Source organism: Phaseolus vulgaris, chromosome 1, assembly GCF_000499845.2.
Source record: "Phaseolus vulgaris cultivar G19833 chromosome 1, P. vulgaris v2.0, whole genome shotgun sequence".
In the NCBI taxonomy this organism is placed as follows: Eukaryota; Viridiplantae; Streptophyta; class Magnoliopsida; order Fabales; family Fabaceae; genus Phaseolus; species Phaseolus vulgaris.
Window position 1 is genome coordinate 28,990,499 of NC_023759.2, and position 16,504 is coordinate 29,007,002.

At 42.0% G+C, this 16,504-nt stretch overlaps 1 protein-coding gene across 1 annotated transcript; it reads right to left on the bottom strand.

Annotated features, from left to right (window-relative positions):
- Nucleotides 1–2,924: 2,924 nt before the first annotated feature.
- Nucleotides 2,925–9,625, bottom strand: LOC137813858 (uncharacterized). Its single transcript, XM_068616307.1, has 3 exons — nt 9,222–9,625; nt 4,121–4,189; nt 2,925–3,668 (listed from the first exon to the last, which is right to left on the bottom strand). The coding sequence occupies exons 1-3, from the start codon at nt 9,468–9,470 to the stop codon at nt 3,084–3,086; spliced, it is 903 nt and encodes a 300-aa protein (XP_068472408.1). The 5' UTR covers nt 9,471–9,625; the 3' UTR covers nt 2,925–3,083.
- Nucleotides 9,626–16,504: the final 6,879 nt, after the last annotated feature.

Below are 16,504 nucleotides of genomic sequence, written 5' to 3' on the forward strand. Positions count from 1 at the left end.
TGTAGGAAAAAGTTATATATATATATATATATATATATATATATATATATTACAAATTATGATTATTAAATGTGGAAAAAAATACAGAAAAGTTATAGAAAACAAATTTGAAAAACATGAATATTTTTCAAGAACTAGTTCTTAGTCATATTAAATTCAAGAGAAGAGAAGTTGAATTCAAGTATGAATTTTGTTTTTCAAGTGAATTATTTAAATCATATTATATTTAAAAGAAAATATGGTTTCTTGATAAATAGATGTGCTAGTTTTAGTATTTTTTTTTTTAATTTCCAAGAATATTAAAGATTGAATGTCAGTAATATAATAAATAAAAGATGAGAGAAAAAAAACCATAATTTATAATAATTTACTCTTATAAAAGAATTACATTGTTCAACGATCTTGGCCAAGTCAAAATATACTATATTTCAATATTTTACCGTACACGTTAGAAAAAAAACACAAAAACCAAAAATCAAAATATTGAACCCTAAATACAACACTTTGAGAAACCTTATTATCATAAGAACACCTTGATCACTCTAATTAAAAACTAATAACACAGGAAAAAAAGAGAGAACAATATCACCTCGTAAGAATTAGCTCAAAATTGTAAAAGAGAAATAACGGTGGTCTTCAATGTGTTCATTTCAATTTAAGACTTTGGAACCATTGATCCAATAAAGACTTTAAAAAAGTATTTACAAGCTAACCAAACAACTCTCAAAATTGAAAAATATTTTTGTACTATCGGAAGATATTTAAATTAATTTCATTTTGTTTTCGATGGGGTAGCTTGGTTATATAACTTATATTTCAATATATTAAACTTATTTTAATCCATTCATGTGTTAGGCCAACATATTAATCTTTTAAAGTATACTTCTAATCTATTAAAATCATTAAAATAACCAATTTTAATCTATTAAAATATTGTTTTAGTCAATTAAAAAATATAGATGCAATTTTTAAAGGATTAAATTATTTTAATTGATTAAATCATATTTTTAATCTATTAAAATAAAACATAATAACTCCAAATATATAAAAAAAAAACACTTTTAAATGACTTCTCTACTTTACTTGACAAAACCAAGATCAATTTTTCAACACTTTGTATCATCATTTTCAGGAAATTAAATATTCCATCTCCAGGATTTCCTCAATCATTAATATCATGATTAGATGTCACATTAAATTTTCTTACAAGCGGATGGGTTATATCGTGTATCTAAACAACTAATAATGATTTTAGATTAAAGGAAGTTTCTTTTAACGTTGATATTTGACAACAAAGATAAAAAAATTGTTTAAAAACTTTCAAAAACTAAAACTGTTAAAAAAAGTTTTATTAAAAATAAAAAATAAAAATCTGAAAAATTTAGGGAAAAATTACGTTAAACTCTATTTATAAAAAAACGAATACAACATGGCATTTTAAATTAGGTGGAAAGATTTTAAAGGGTCAAGGTAGATGCATTTTGAATTCTAAAATGCAACCTGCAGTTGAGAGGTGTTTATTCCCCCAGAAAATTAGGTAAATTACTTTTTGTACAATTGTAATTATTTTAATAGCTTACAAATAGGTTTTCTCGTTCATATGTTAGGTTATAAATTGCTTTGAATTTGGTACATGAATCAATAAATTAATCCATATAAAAACCAAGATCATTATTGATTCATGTGTTAAATTTCTGTCCCCCTCAACAAAATTGAGACTCGGTCCCTTTGTGCAACTGAATATTGCCTTACATAGGAGAAATGAAATTTTTGGTCAGACCAAAAAATAGATCTTCAAGTTTAACAAAACAGCATGAAAAAGAAATATGATACCAAATAATAATGCTGCAGAGAATTAGTCAGTGGAGTAGATGGATGAGCAAGATGTGGTCAACTTTGGATGATCCAAAAGATCCAGCTGATGCATGATATGTATAGAACATTGCTGTTATATTGTATATATATATATTTTCCTTTATGCCAAGGTTTTACAAAGTCCAATATGCAAAAAGGGAAAGCGTTACATTTGAGAGTGTAAACAACACTGGTTCTTAAAGAAAAGTCACACATAGACCCGTACAACGCAGCGTCTGCCTTTCCTTGCTTTTACTAATTCATTCATTGTTACAATTAAAATGATTCTCATATAAAAACAACTCGACCTCAACATAATCAAAGCACATATGATACAAACAATTCTTTACTTGATTTGGTTGCCTTCAGTTTTCGTTCTTTCTTTCTGACTTCCTATTACTGTAAATTCAGCCTCTTTGTTGTTGCCTTGGAAGACATGTGCCCTCTCAGGTTCATCCTCGTCTTTTTCTCCGCCGCATTGGCAGCCTACTTCGCCTGGACCACCGTGCGCTCCTCCCCAGAGATTGACCTCACCATCCAAGACCAGAACAACGAAGCCTCCACCGACAAGGATAATTTCAATTTCATCAAGGTGCCCTCTGTTCCATTTTTTGTATACAATTCATCACCATTCTTGAGTTTCTTCTTTTAAATCCTGACTGGTAGTTTTTTCTTTGGTGTCAGATGATTCAGAATGGATTCTGGGTATTTGTTGACATGGCCAGCGGGAGGTATATGTGGAGAACTTTGATGTCCAGGAATGATACTGTTCAAGTAAAGAGCTCTTAGATGTTGGAACTTCTCAAATCTTGATGGTTGTTGCAGAAACTTTTAATTCATTATTTTATTTTCACTACCGGTGTCGAGAAACCTGTAAATTCTGGTCTTTCTTTTCTTTCTGCAAATGCTTGATAGGTAAAAGGGGAAGTAACTTGTACAATTCAATAATTTTGCAAACTAATTTCAGTGCTCATTTTCCAAAGCCTTATGCCTCATTCTCAACACTTTTTCTCCCTTCTATTCCAACACTGCACACAGCTACACACTCAGGGACAAGATGGAAATTGGCATAACACAACTCATCAACCGTTTATGCACTTTATTTATAATCATAAAATAACAATTATTTACATTTACCAGAATATATTATAATGTACAAACACTATAATAGAGAATATAGTTAGATGTACAAGTTCAGAAAATATGGTAATTGCAGTTCGACAATGTGTTTATATTAGGTCAGACTGTAGCTTAATGGACATGTAGAGAAGCGCCAATAGAGCACCTTGGGGAAGTGGTGCATACCTTGCGAGGTAGGAGCCAACCCACATGGCCACCACAATTAGTGCAACAACACTACTACTGGTTTTCCCGCAAACCCAACTTGCAAAAGACAAGCACAACGTTAGCAATATGCCACCCCTCCCACCCAAAATCCATGCTATTACATGACCAATTTTATAACCGGTGTCCAACTTTTCATCGAACAATGCTGTCAGGCCGCTAAATGTTAGAGAGAGTCGGGATCCAAACGTCTGAAACAAAAATAATGACAAGAACGCTGATCTAAGCACTTCAATAAAAGAACCTCTCTCTTCACCTTCTTCCTCCTCTGTTTCACTGCTGTACTCCTCATTTACATTGTAATCCTCCCCGTATCTTTCACTATGCATTCTTTTCCTCCGTTGAGCCCATCTATAGACTCTTACCTGATCTTCAAACTCAGTACTGTAACTCCATTTTTCCCTGGGAGAGTTCTGACTAAATTGAAGTTCTTGATCATACTGAACTCTAGTTGCTTCATTAGATAGTACCTGTTTAAGGATATAAAGAACTAGACATCGTCATTGGATTTCCAAAGGTAGATATGCTCCAAAGCACAAGAAAAACAAAAAAGGAGCAAACCATATATATTACAGAAGGAATTCTAGGAACTTCATAAAATGCTTCAAAATTCAAAAATTACTTTATAAATGTAATAAATTTGTGGGATGAAAAACTTGACTACATTAAAAACTGAAAGAAAGCATAGCAATAAGTTTGTTATGCTCTCTATTTGAAAACCATTAACTAAATGTCACTTGGTTACATTCTATTCTGCTTTCTTGTCTCTACCAAAGAACATTGTTGTGGAACCAGTAAAACTGCATAGTGTAACAGTAGGGTCCCTATTAAAAATGTAGAACTTTTCATTGCCCAAGAAAAGGAAATTAAATCCCTGGTAACAGAAACTATTTCCATATATCAAGAAATAACAATTGCTCACTTCATATGCATGATGGATGCTCTTGAATAATTCTGCAGCATGCGGATCCCTGCTAACGTCGGGATGATACTGCACTCACAGCAAAATACCGGACAAGATAAAATGAGAAAGCATTATTTACAAATTAAGATACCAAATATACTGCCACTTCTATAGTAGACAAGTATTGAATTCACTCTATCTAATGCAGCTTGAGCATTTATCATGCAAACTCTAATTGATTTTAGTAAATGAACCTGTTGAAAGGATTAGTGATAAAACAAGCAACGAAGGATGGTACCTTTCTGGTACCATGTTCAGAAGAGAGAAACTGAAAAAGAATAGAATGAAAGCCTGTGTGTTGGATACACACATGAGTATTCTTAATTATAATGAAGAAGAAATACATAAAAAGGAACAAAATCAATATCTAATAATGGGACATATCTATTTCCCTATCAAATCATATCATATTTCCCTATTTAATGTGATGATCATATATATAAGAGAACCCTTAACTCATAGTAGCTGGAGGATTCAAGGAGTGACTGTACTTTCCAACAGCTCCAATCATCTTGAAACTTTTAGAATGCACAACATTAAAAGGGATTTTGATCCTACAGAAGAATTAAAAAGTATTTTGATTAGTTTTAGCCTTTGCTTCTCTAATACAAACATCTCATGTGCTTTTTTTTGCATTTTAGCCATTATAACTGTCACTTTGTTTGATACTTATAAACATATGCAAATCCACAAGATCTTTCACATTATCTCGCTTGGCAATCGGATCAAGGGCAGAACCTGCTGCTAAAAATATTATTCCAAACTAAATGTTGAAAATTTCATGAAATGTTTGTACCCTAGTATCGTCTTTTTCAACCCAAATGTTACATCATTTAAACAACCATATTTCTCAAAGTTTCCTTGATACTAAGCTTGATTTCAATCAAGCGAGATTCTTAGGCAAGCACCAACATCTCCCTTCCCCTTTATTTGATGTCTCTTGGCCCTAGTTACCCCACCAGTTGCAATCTTGGCTGAAAATTCTGATAGGTTCCCAAAAAGAAAGACTAAGACTCTCTCAAAGAACCAAGATAAAAGAAAGAATAACTGTTTTTATTCCAGCACTGTTCAGAACGCTCAAAAGAATTATAAAGGAAAATAGTTCCTTTCACACAGGTATTATCCTGTCGCCACTTTACACATACAAATCAGCTACCCTCTCCCATACCAGGTTGGTCTTTATTTAAAGACCACCCGTAACTAACTCACTAATCCCCTTATCCTTTATTTTTAAATTTCCTTCTATGATACACCCTCCATATTCTATCCTTATTTTCTTGCCTAACATTACTCCCTTCTCCAAAACAACCTTGTCTTCAAGGTTGAAATCTGGAAATTGCTCTTTGATGGTTGCCACGTCCTCCCATGTAGCAGTATCATTGTCCCCTTCATTCTATCTTATTAAGATTTGTGGAACGTGTGCTCCTTGAGCTGTTACTTCACGTCTATCCAAAATTTCTTTTGGATAAAAATTCACACATTGTCCCTGAAACTCTTGAGGCAATTCTGGATATATTTGGTGCAGTCCCTCTACTAACTTGAGTTGGGAAACATAGAAAACTGGGTGTATTCGAGCTTGTTCCAGTAATTGTAGCCTAAAAGCCACCGAACCCACCTTTGCTAGAACTGAAAAATGCCCATAATATTGCTGCAAGTTTAGGATGCAATGCAATCGACTAGGCATAGATAGTTGTCGATGCGGATGAATCTTCAAGTATACCATATCTCCTACTTTCATTGGAGAAATTCTTCTGGCAAACTTGGACATTTGATCCTGCACTCTTGTTAAATGAAATTTGAGGTGTGTAAGGGCCTCATCCTAATTCATTAAATCTTGTGCCCCCGCCTTTACCATTGTTTCCCCGGGAAAAAAACGAGCCAGAGATGGAGGAGGTCGTCCATACACAACTTCAAAAGGTGTACACTTTGCTAAACTGGTGTTATACCAATATTCCGCCCAAGGAAGGAATATCGCCCACATTTTGGGTTGCTCCGAACTAAAGTAACGAAGGTATGTTTCCAGCGTTCTATTCAAAACCTCCGTTTGACCATCCTTTTCTGGATGATACTCCGTGCTCATTCTCAGCATTGTCCCCTGCAATTTGAATATTTCCTTCTAAAAAAGACTTAGAAACGTTGAGTCTCTATCGCTGACAATGGAATCTCACCACCTCTTTAACAAACACCTCTGCGATGATCTAGCGAAATACGGATGTTTAAGACAAATGAAATGCCCATACTTACTAAGACGATCCACTACCACCAAAATCGCATCCTTCCCGCATGATTTAGGAAGTCTAACAATGAAATCCATACTTATCTCCTCCCAAATTGCTTTGGGAATTGGCAACGGTTGAAGCAATCCTTGTGGTGAGCACGCCTGATACTTGTTCTGCTGATACATTGCACATGTGTGTACATATTCGGTGATGGTCTTCTTCATGCCCATCCAATGCAAGGACTGAGCTATTCTTTTGTAGGTGCGGAAAATTCCTGAATGTCCTCCCATAAGAGTAGTATGGTATTCCTGGAGTAGTTTAGGAATCCAACTCGAAGATGATCATAAGACCATCCTGCCCTTGTAATGGAGTTGACAGTTTTTATATTGTTCTTATATGTTTCTATGATAAATAGCTATTAGAATTATGTTTTACCTTTTATCATGAATCTAACTATTCATGATATGATTTGCTTGAAATTCTGATTCACAATTTATGGTTACCCGTATTCTTTTATCAATACTATAGAGAGAAAAAAAAATCTCTAAACTTGATGATACCACAGCTTCATCTATAACCTCTTTAAACCATACACTAATGACAGGTGCTTCCACAAATACATCAAACACCTCGACAGAGCCTACAGAAAGCACTCTTACAGATCCATTTGATATTTTCTTACAGAACCAAGTTTACAACTCAATGGCAAAAATTACATTGAATGGACTCAATCTGTGAAGTTGGACATAGATGGGAAAGGAAAATTGAGATAACTAATGGGAGAAGTCATATAAGTTAGAAAATTGGAGGGATGACCGCTCTTTCACAAGATGAAAGTTAGAAAATTCCCTCATTACTACCTGGTTGGGTTGATCAACTCCATGGAACTAGTAGTAGGAAAACCCTATTTGTTTCTAACTACAGCCAAAACTGGTTGCAATTTTGGATGTGAATACTATTCAGACCTGAAGAATTCATCAAAGATTTTATTACTTGAAGACAAAATTGCAGAAATTGAAACAATATGTCACATCATATTACAACTTGATAATAACTTGTTGGCAAGAGTTAGACTATGTTATGGAGATAATTGGGAAATCCCAGAGATTCTAATCAGTTCAAGAAGAGAGAGGAGAATGTTCGTGACATGAGTAGATTTCATCACTGGCCCTAATTGGAGTCTTGATGTAAGAGGATGAATCAAGAAGGAATCAAATATATTACAGAGGTCTTTTCTAAGGTTAGAATGATGAATCGAGAAGGAAGATTATGTTGAACACTCATGAACCATCCTCAGTCATACTTGGCATATCTTTTGCAATTAGACAACAGTCCACTATTGATTTTGATAAGTTTAACTTTCAAGTTGCATTGTTTTATTAAATTAAAATTGCACAGTTCAACTTTGCAAAATGAAAGACAAAGCTAATATGCCATTACATTACATATAAGTGGAGGAGGATACATGGAAAACATGCTCCAGACTTGCAAACAATTACAACTAAAGTATTAAGCCTGGCATGTAGCTCACCAAGGTGTAAGCACAATGGAGTACATTGAAGTACAACTAACTATTTTTAAAAAATTATACAATACAATGTAATGTCTAAGAAGAAAAGCAAGTTTGGGCATCAAAAGCTGCAAGACATGGTTTTTGACGTACAATCATCAACTCTTAAAGATTGTAGTGACAACATGGATGGAATTCACCTTATTCTCCCAGATGAAATTGATGATTGTAACAAAGGGTAGGTAGAAGAAATGGGTGAAGATGGAGAAGTGGTTGAAGATGAATTGATCTTTGGTATGATAGCTTGACTTAGGGAGTTGTTGATCATATAAGTGGGGTTGGCTCGGTGAGCTAGACAACCAAATAGAGTCCCTAGACAGCATTCGAGACTTAACCCAATTGCACATATTTAAAAGGAGGAGGAGGAAGAAGAACATCTTTGATGATGATGAACAAGAGAAAGGTAATGAGGAAGAACTTAAAAGTGGATATAGAAATTCTATTTAAGGAATCACTTGTAATAAGCACAAGGCAAAGTATTTACTTTGATTATTAGTCTTGCATTTGAATGTAGTGACAATGACAATAGATTTTGATTATTGATATTAATTATGACTTTGTCTTTCCTCTTTAATTTGGTAAGTTTTCTATTTTTCAGTATTTACATGTGCATGATATAAAATTACAAAATTATGCATATTTGTGTGCTAGACTTCGCAATAGAAGCTGTCATGCGGTATGTAGGATTGACTATTTAGTAATTATATGGTTTAGATTCACTTCTCTAATGCTATGGTCTGTTATAGTTGTTACTAGCCTAGAGAAATCCATTTCATATAAACCATAAACTCCATCCTTAAACCATTACCCTGTCTCCTAAATGGCCTCTAAAGTAGAGAACATATATAAGTAATCCCCCAATGCTAAAAATCATGCTAAATAATTCTCAGATATTAAAAAGTCCTTCAAATCTGTCCATGAATGTTAGTTAAAGTATAAAACTTAAGAACTAAAGTCATGGATATTCAACACTTAGGGGATTACTCGTATAATTTTATTATTTTGGTTTGACCTGTTAGGAGAGAAGATAAACTTGCGGTAATATTACACGACCAATCACCAGGCACCAGAAATTGTCAAATAATTTGAAACAATTACAAAATACTAAAATGCCAAAGAAAAAGAATAACCAAAATTCCTATAAGTTAGCATAACCTAATTCTTAGGTTTTCACGTCAAATCGAGAATCATCCCAGCTCGTAGCGTATTCCAACGCAGACTAGGAACGGAACATCAATCAATAAAGTATTCATGCGAAATGGAAGAAGACCTTGCGGGCGAGGAGGCGATAAGCGCGTTTGATCTCGACAGCGGTGGCAGTGCGGGCGACGCCGAGCACGGCGTAGTGATTATGGCCGCCGTTGACGGCAGCGGGCGAGGAGGAGGCCACGACGAGTGGAGAGCGCCGGCGAGGAGGGTTGGCCCAGCAGGAAGGTGCGGCGGAGTGGAAGGGACTGGAATCGGCGGCGCCACCATAGCGTCCGACGGAGATGGATCCCACCACAAGGTGCGATTGCATTGTTAGTGAGTGGGAACTGTTAACTGCGAGCGAGTCTGTGGTGTTCAGTGCAAGATTTTTCCTTTTTCATTCTCTTTTTGTGTGTACATAAAATCGAATTAGGTTTTAGTTATTTGTTACATCTTCGCTAATATCTAAAAGTATAGCTTCAACACATTATTCTGTGAGTCATAAAAAAGAATAAATAATAATATTCTTTTAACAGTAATTTGGAGTGAAATACACAACAAAAAAATAATTTATTATATAAATTAAGACAGGAAGAAAAACCCATGAGACACCCTTCAGTCTTGTCTATGGGACAGACGCCATGATTCCCGTAGAGATACAGGAGAGCTCCCCCAGATTCTTTGGCCAGTAGTACCCCGCGCGGAGTACTCTACTTGCCAAAGCGCGACCACCCACATGGCTTCCGCACACCCCCTCGTGCAGCTCAGACATGAGTCTGGTGCATTGTTCGCCGTGTACACAGATCTGCACAGGGTGAGAAAATCCAAATCTAAATAGGCTTCCATCTATGAGAGTAAACTTACTTGAACCCCTCTTTATTCTTTTGGCTTCTGCCAGATCGAGCGGGAGTATACCATCTTCTAAGTATCGCCGGTATGGCGTCATCCAGGTGTGGGGTTCCTTCTCCGCGTGGACCTCCATCGACTCACCAATCTTTGAGGGTCGTGATCTCACCCTCGGCGCTCTCAGCGTCTCTTGAGTCAACGACCGATGACCGATCGTTAGACGCTCCATTGACTTGTATACGTGAAGCACCTGGTTGTCTGATACAAACGCGCGTGGCACCTTCAGGGTCTCCTGAATGACAGTCCTCTGCTTCCCCCCCTTGCCTGAGCTGGCCAGCTTGGCAAGCAGGTCTGCTCGGGCATTTTGCTCTCTTGGCACATGCACTAACTCAAACTCAGTGAAGGACGTCTTCAGGAGCTGCACATACTCCAGGTAGGCTGCCATCTGAGGATCCTTTGCTTGGAACTCCCCCGTAACCTGCCCAGTGACCAGTAACGAATCGCTCTTGGCCAGCAGATTTCTTGCTCCCATTTCCCTTGCTAGCAACATTCCCGCGATCAGGGCTTCGTACTCCGCCTGATTGTTGCTAGCTTTGAAGGCGAAACGGAGGGACTGTTCGATCAGTACTCCGTTTGGCCCTTCCAGGATGACCCCAGCGCCGCTTCCTTGCTGATTAGAGGAGCCATCCACCGATAACACCCATCGGAAATCTAGCCCTTCTGCAGGTGTCGCGATGGATGATAGCTCGACTACGAAGTCCGCGAACACCTGCCCCTTGATCGGTCCTCGGGGCTCATACTGAATATCGAATTCCGACAATTCTACCGCCCACTTGACCATCCTTCCTGCCACATCAGGTTTCTTCAATACATTCTGGATAGGCAGATCAGTCATCACCACCACTGTGAAGCTGTGGAAATAATGCCTGAGTCTTCTGGCTGAGAATACCACCGCCAGAGCAGCCTTCTCGAGGGCCTGGTACCTGGTTTCCGGGCCTTGCAGCACCTTGCTGACGAAATAAACAGGCCTCTGGGCCTGGTCCTGCTCTTGCACCAGGACTGAACTGACTGCCCTCTCCGTAACAGCAAAGTATAGACGGAGAGGGATGCCTACCTGGGGCTTTCGCAAGACTGGTGGGCTTGCCAGATATCCCTTCAACTTAATGAAGGCCTCCTCGCACTCCTGCGTCCAGAGAAATCTGCTGTTGCGCTTGAGACACTGGAAGTATGGGTGACCTTTCTCCCCACCAGCAGACATAAACCGGGACAGTGCTGCCAAGCGACCGGTGAGCTGCTGCACCTCCTTCACCGTCGTTGGGCTCCTCATCGCCACGATCGCCGCGCACTTCTCCGGGTTAGCTTCGATTCCTCGCTCTGTCAAGAGGAAACCCAAGAACTTCCCAGCCTCTACACCGAATATGCACTTCTCAGGGTTGAGCTTCAGCCTATACTTGGCGATGGTGGCGAATAGCTCTTCCAGATCAGCTGCATGATGCTTCTTCTCTTGGGACGTAACCACCATGTCATCTACATAGGCGTGTACGTTTCTCCCCAGCATGGGCGAGAGCACCCTATCCATGAGCCGCTGGTAGGTAGCCCCCGCATTCTTCAACCCAAATGGCATGACCTTGTAGCAATAGCAAGACCGTTCCGTCATAAACGCGGTCTTGCATTCGTCCATTGGGTGCATCCTGATCTAGTTGTATCCCGAGAAAGCGTCCAAGAAGCTGAGCAGCTTTCCCCCCGATGCGCTATCGACTAGGGCATCTATACTGGGTAAGGGGTAAGAATCCTTGGGGCACGCCTTATTGAGGTCAGTGAAGTCCACGCACATTCTCCACTTGCCGCTTGCCTTCCGCACCAGTACCACATTCGCTAGCCACTCGGAGTACTGGATTTCTCTGATATGCCCTGCGTCAAGGAGCTTCTGCGCTTCGTCGTGGATCACCTTCCTCTTCTCCTCGTTAAATTTCCTTCTTCTCAGAAACTTCTGTTTCTGCCACTATGTGCGCCACCGCACGCCGTCGGATCTCTGCAAAGGTGCTGGGATGGCTCCTGATGAGAGACTCACTGAAAGGGCCAGGCAGCACTCCCTTCTTAAACGCGTGCACAAGCATATCTTCATCTTTTCTGGGTAGTCTAACCACTTGTGCTCCAAAACGGTTGAGGTAGTCCTTCAGCGACCCTGAAGGTGCCACGCGCGTTTGTATCAGACAACCAGGTGCTTCACGTATACAAGTCAATGGAGTGTCTAACGATCGGTCATCGGTCATTGACTCAAGAGACGCTGAGAGCGCCGAGGGTGAGATCACGACCCTCAAAGATTGGTGAGTCGATGGAGGTCCACGCGGAGAAGGAACCCCACACCTGGATGACGCCATACCGGCGATACTTAGAAGATGGTATACTCCCGCTCGATCTGGCAGAGCCAAAAGAATAAAGAGGGGTTCAAGTAAGTTTACTCTCATAGATGGAAGCCTATTTAGATTTGGATTTTCTCACCCTGTGCAGATCTGTGTACACGGCGAACAATGCACCAGACTCATGTCTGAGCTGCACGAGGGGGTGTGCGGAAGCCATGTGGTGGTCGCGCTTTGGCAAGTAGAGTACTCCGCGCGGGGTACTACTGGCCAAAGCTGAAGGAAGATTGCATAAGGTTTGCTCAGCGATGCAAACAATGTCAGCTGCATGCAGATTGGCACAAGGCACCCCCTGAGGAGTTGAGGTCCATCCATAGCCCGTGGCCATTCCATACATGGGGGATTGACATCCTAGGACCTTTTCCCCTGGCAACAAGGCAGATGAAGTTCCTCATTGTAGCCATTGAATATTTCACTAAGTGGGTGGAGGCAGAGCCAGTTGCCCACATCACCGCACAGAAAGTCGAACACTTCGTCTGGAAGAACATTGTCTGCCGCTTCGGAATACCCAAGAGGCTGGTTTCCGACAATGGCACCCAGTTCACCAGTCATCAGTTGAGGAAGATGTGTGAAGAGCTAAAGATACAACAGGTTTTCGCATCTGTGGAGCACCCACAAACAAATGGGCAGGTGGAGTCAGCAAATCGAGTGCTGCTCAGGGGGCTGAAGCGGAGGCTAGACAAGGCCAAAGGAGGCTGGGCAGAGGAGGTCCCCAGAATTGTGTGGTCTTACCACACCACCCCACAGTCCAGCACCCATGAGACACCCTTCAGCCTTGTCTATGGGACAAACGCCATGATTCCTGTGGAGATACAGGAGAGCTCCCCCAGATTCTTGAACTTCGTTGCTGAAGAGTCCAATGAAGAGCGTAAGGTGAATTGGACCTGCTAGACGAAGTGCGAGAAGAGGCCAGAGTCAGTGCTGAAGCTGTGAAGAGAAGAGTAGAGCGGAGGCACAACTCTAAAGTGAGGCCCAGGCGCTTCCAGGAAGGTGATCTGGTGATGAGAAAGACGCATCAGAATGACATGCAGAATAAGTTATCCCCGAAGTGGACATGCCCGTACAGAGTGGTGGAGACATTAGAGAACGGAGCCTATCGCCTAGAGACTTTGGAGGGAGGAGCAATCCCCAGAACGTGGAACGCCACCCATTTAAAATTTATTTCAGTTAAAATTGTACGGTAATGGCGTTCTCACGCTAAAAGGCACATGCTTTGTTTATGGTGGAAACAGTTGAACAGACAAGGGGGCACTCTTTTCCGTAAAGAGGGTTTTTAACGAGGCCACCCAATTAAAGAAAAATTTCCAGCATATAAAGTGTTCTCAAGTATTAAAGTTAAAATCCTCCTTGCCCCAGGTGCAAGTGCAGGTGATTGGTTAGGCCCTACTTGCCCTAGGCGCAAGTACTGGCACCGATCTAAGTCTTCCTCACCCCAGGTGTGAGCGCAAGCAGAAAGGTTTGAAAGGCCAGGGGTGCTAGTAAGACCAAGAGAAGGAAAGGAAAGGTTTTGACAAAACGTCCTTACCCACTTGGCATGCACCAATATTGGCCCAGTAAAACTCTCAGTCAGAAAACCTTTCTCACCCCAGGAGTGAGACAGGGAGTGATCGACTCAACCCGCCAAAGGGTGATGACCTCGGGGAAAGGGAAAGGGGTTAGCGAGAAACACTTCCTTTTCCCCAAGATGAGGCCTCACTTTGAGCAATCGATGTCAAGGTCCTTTATGCACTTAGCGCTAGAGCGACAGAGAAAGCTAAGTAAGGACTAAAGAGCGATCACCGATGAGTCGTCAGTAATTGGCTAGTAGTACAAAGCAGCGCACGAGGACTGTTAAACACCAAGCTGAGGGAACAGCCAGTCGAGATCGTGCAGATCGCGCTAAGCCTGAGTTGGTTAACACTTAGTCGCGCGCAAAGAGAAGAGAAGCAGATCGCGCTAAGCCTGAGTTGGTTAACACTTAGTCGCGCGCAAAGAGTAAGAGAAGCAGATCGCGCTAAGCCTAAGCTGGTTGACACTTAGTCGTGTGCGAAAGGAAAGGCAAAGCCCAAGATCGCGCTGAACCTAAACTAGCTAACAGTTAGTCGCGCACATAAAGGTAAGTGGAGTCCAAAGAAAATACAAAGAAAAATTGAGCAATTGAAACCAAGGTATATCACCAGAGATGTTCATACAATTGTCAGTTACAAAGAGTTGAATGGTGCAGAAACATAAGGTTACAAAATGAAACTTTGTACAGAAGAAGTCAAAATTACAGAAGGAAGAGATTCAGGGAGTAGGAGGCTTAAGTTTCCCATCTACCACCGAGTGATGAATGCTGAATTGCGCAAGGTCCAGTTCTGGAAGGACGCAGCGGACTTGCTCGAGCGCCAGCTCGAATCCATCAATGAGGGAATCGGCGCCCACGTTCATCGAGTCCTCTTTCTCCGCCTCCAGACTTCGCCTCGAAGCCTCTGCAGCATCCCTCTGCGTGGTAAGGGTAGCAAGGGAGGAGGCAGCCTCAGACAGCTTGCCCACTGCCTCCTCAAGCTTCTTTTCGGCGGCAGCAGTTGCCTCCTTGGCGGCCTTGAGCATCTCTACCCGCTGAGAATCCTGTTGGCGTAGGGAGGAGTTCTCAGCCTCTAACTCCCCCACCATCTGACTCCGTTCGAGCAAAGAGGAATTCTCAGCCTGTAACTCTGCCACCTTCCAGTCCAGAGGACCAACAGTCTGCCCCATCAAGATCTCCATCTTGATGGTCTCCTGAACCTGCAGCAAGTACTCCCTCCTGGCCTTCTCCACCATGCCTCGCATCAGCTCGACAGACCCCTGAGCGGCTTCAAGGTCACTGTGCAGCGACTCGTTGTCGTGCTCAAGTTCCTTCACCCTTTTCTCCAGGGCTTTCTGCTTGCGATGCTGGGTGGAGAACTCCAGCGAGAGCACCACCTGCTTGGCAAGGTGTGCGTCTATCTCCTCCCCGCTCCAGTCGACGAGCTCCCCATTGCTGATGTGCTGTCGCACCATGGAGATAACTCTGCTGAAGTTCTCATGGTTGGCTCCAGTGTTGCTTGGGCGCGAGCCAGACCCACCATGTTCAGCATTGGCGGTGGAGATTGTCATTGGAGGCGGGGCACACTCTTTTTGAGCAGAAACACCCCCAGCAGGGTGAGCGGATGGACCAGGTGATTGGCCTGCTGGGGGGGAAGTTGGTGGTTGAGAGGTTGGGGGCGATTTTTGGCCAGGAGAAGGTGGGCATGCGGGCTCTGGGGCCGGTCGGGTAGAGGGAGAGGGAGGTGGCGAACCTTCCTCTACCTCTACCACCTCTATCCCTCCAGGCTGGAGAGACGAGACCCCCTCAGCCACTGCTTTCTTCCTCTGGCGGTGAATGAGGGGGGAGCCTGAGCTTTCCTCTTCCACTGAGGCGGCAGCAGCAGCAGGTACCAGCGAAGAAGCCTTCACCAGTCTCTTCCTTTTCTTCCCTTGCTCGGGGCCTTCGGCTGGCGCGACCGAAAGCGGAGGGGCTTCGATTGGCTCGGTGGTGGAAGAGGAAGAGCCAGTCCCTTTGGCCGCTCGGCGTTTAGCGAGCTCCAACACCGCCAACCTCCTATCTTTCCCTGACATTGAATCTGCATAGGCAAGAAAGAGGGAAATTAGACAGCTAAGAGACGCAAGCAAGGTGAAAGGTATAAGAGCATGCATGAGGAAGTATAAATGTCCTAAGGGGCGGCAGAGAAAGAACTACCTATATATTTCTTCAGGGAAACCACATCAAACTCATCCTTGATGAGGCGAGCGGAGTCATACTTAGCCCCCAGGAGCAGCCCACACAGCTCGCGCTCGTAGGGGGCCATGGTCTCGAGATCCTTGGGTTTTTTAAATTGAACCTGGGGAACCCAGTAGAGGGGGTACCCCTCGAGCAGATGAGGGCTTTGTGGGGTGGCGGATATCATATAAAATCTGCCCTTCCAGTCTTTGAAGGACTGCTGGTACAGGCCCAGAAGCACCCGTCCAGCAACCCCGTTCAGGCTGACCCAAAACCTATCCCCTGGTTTCTTCGCCTCAAAGAAGTAGAGGAACACCTCCACCGAGGCGTTGTGCCCAAAGTAGTTGCACAGAATCTGAA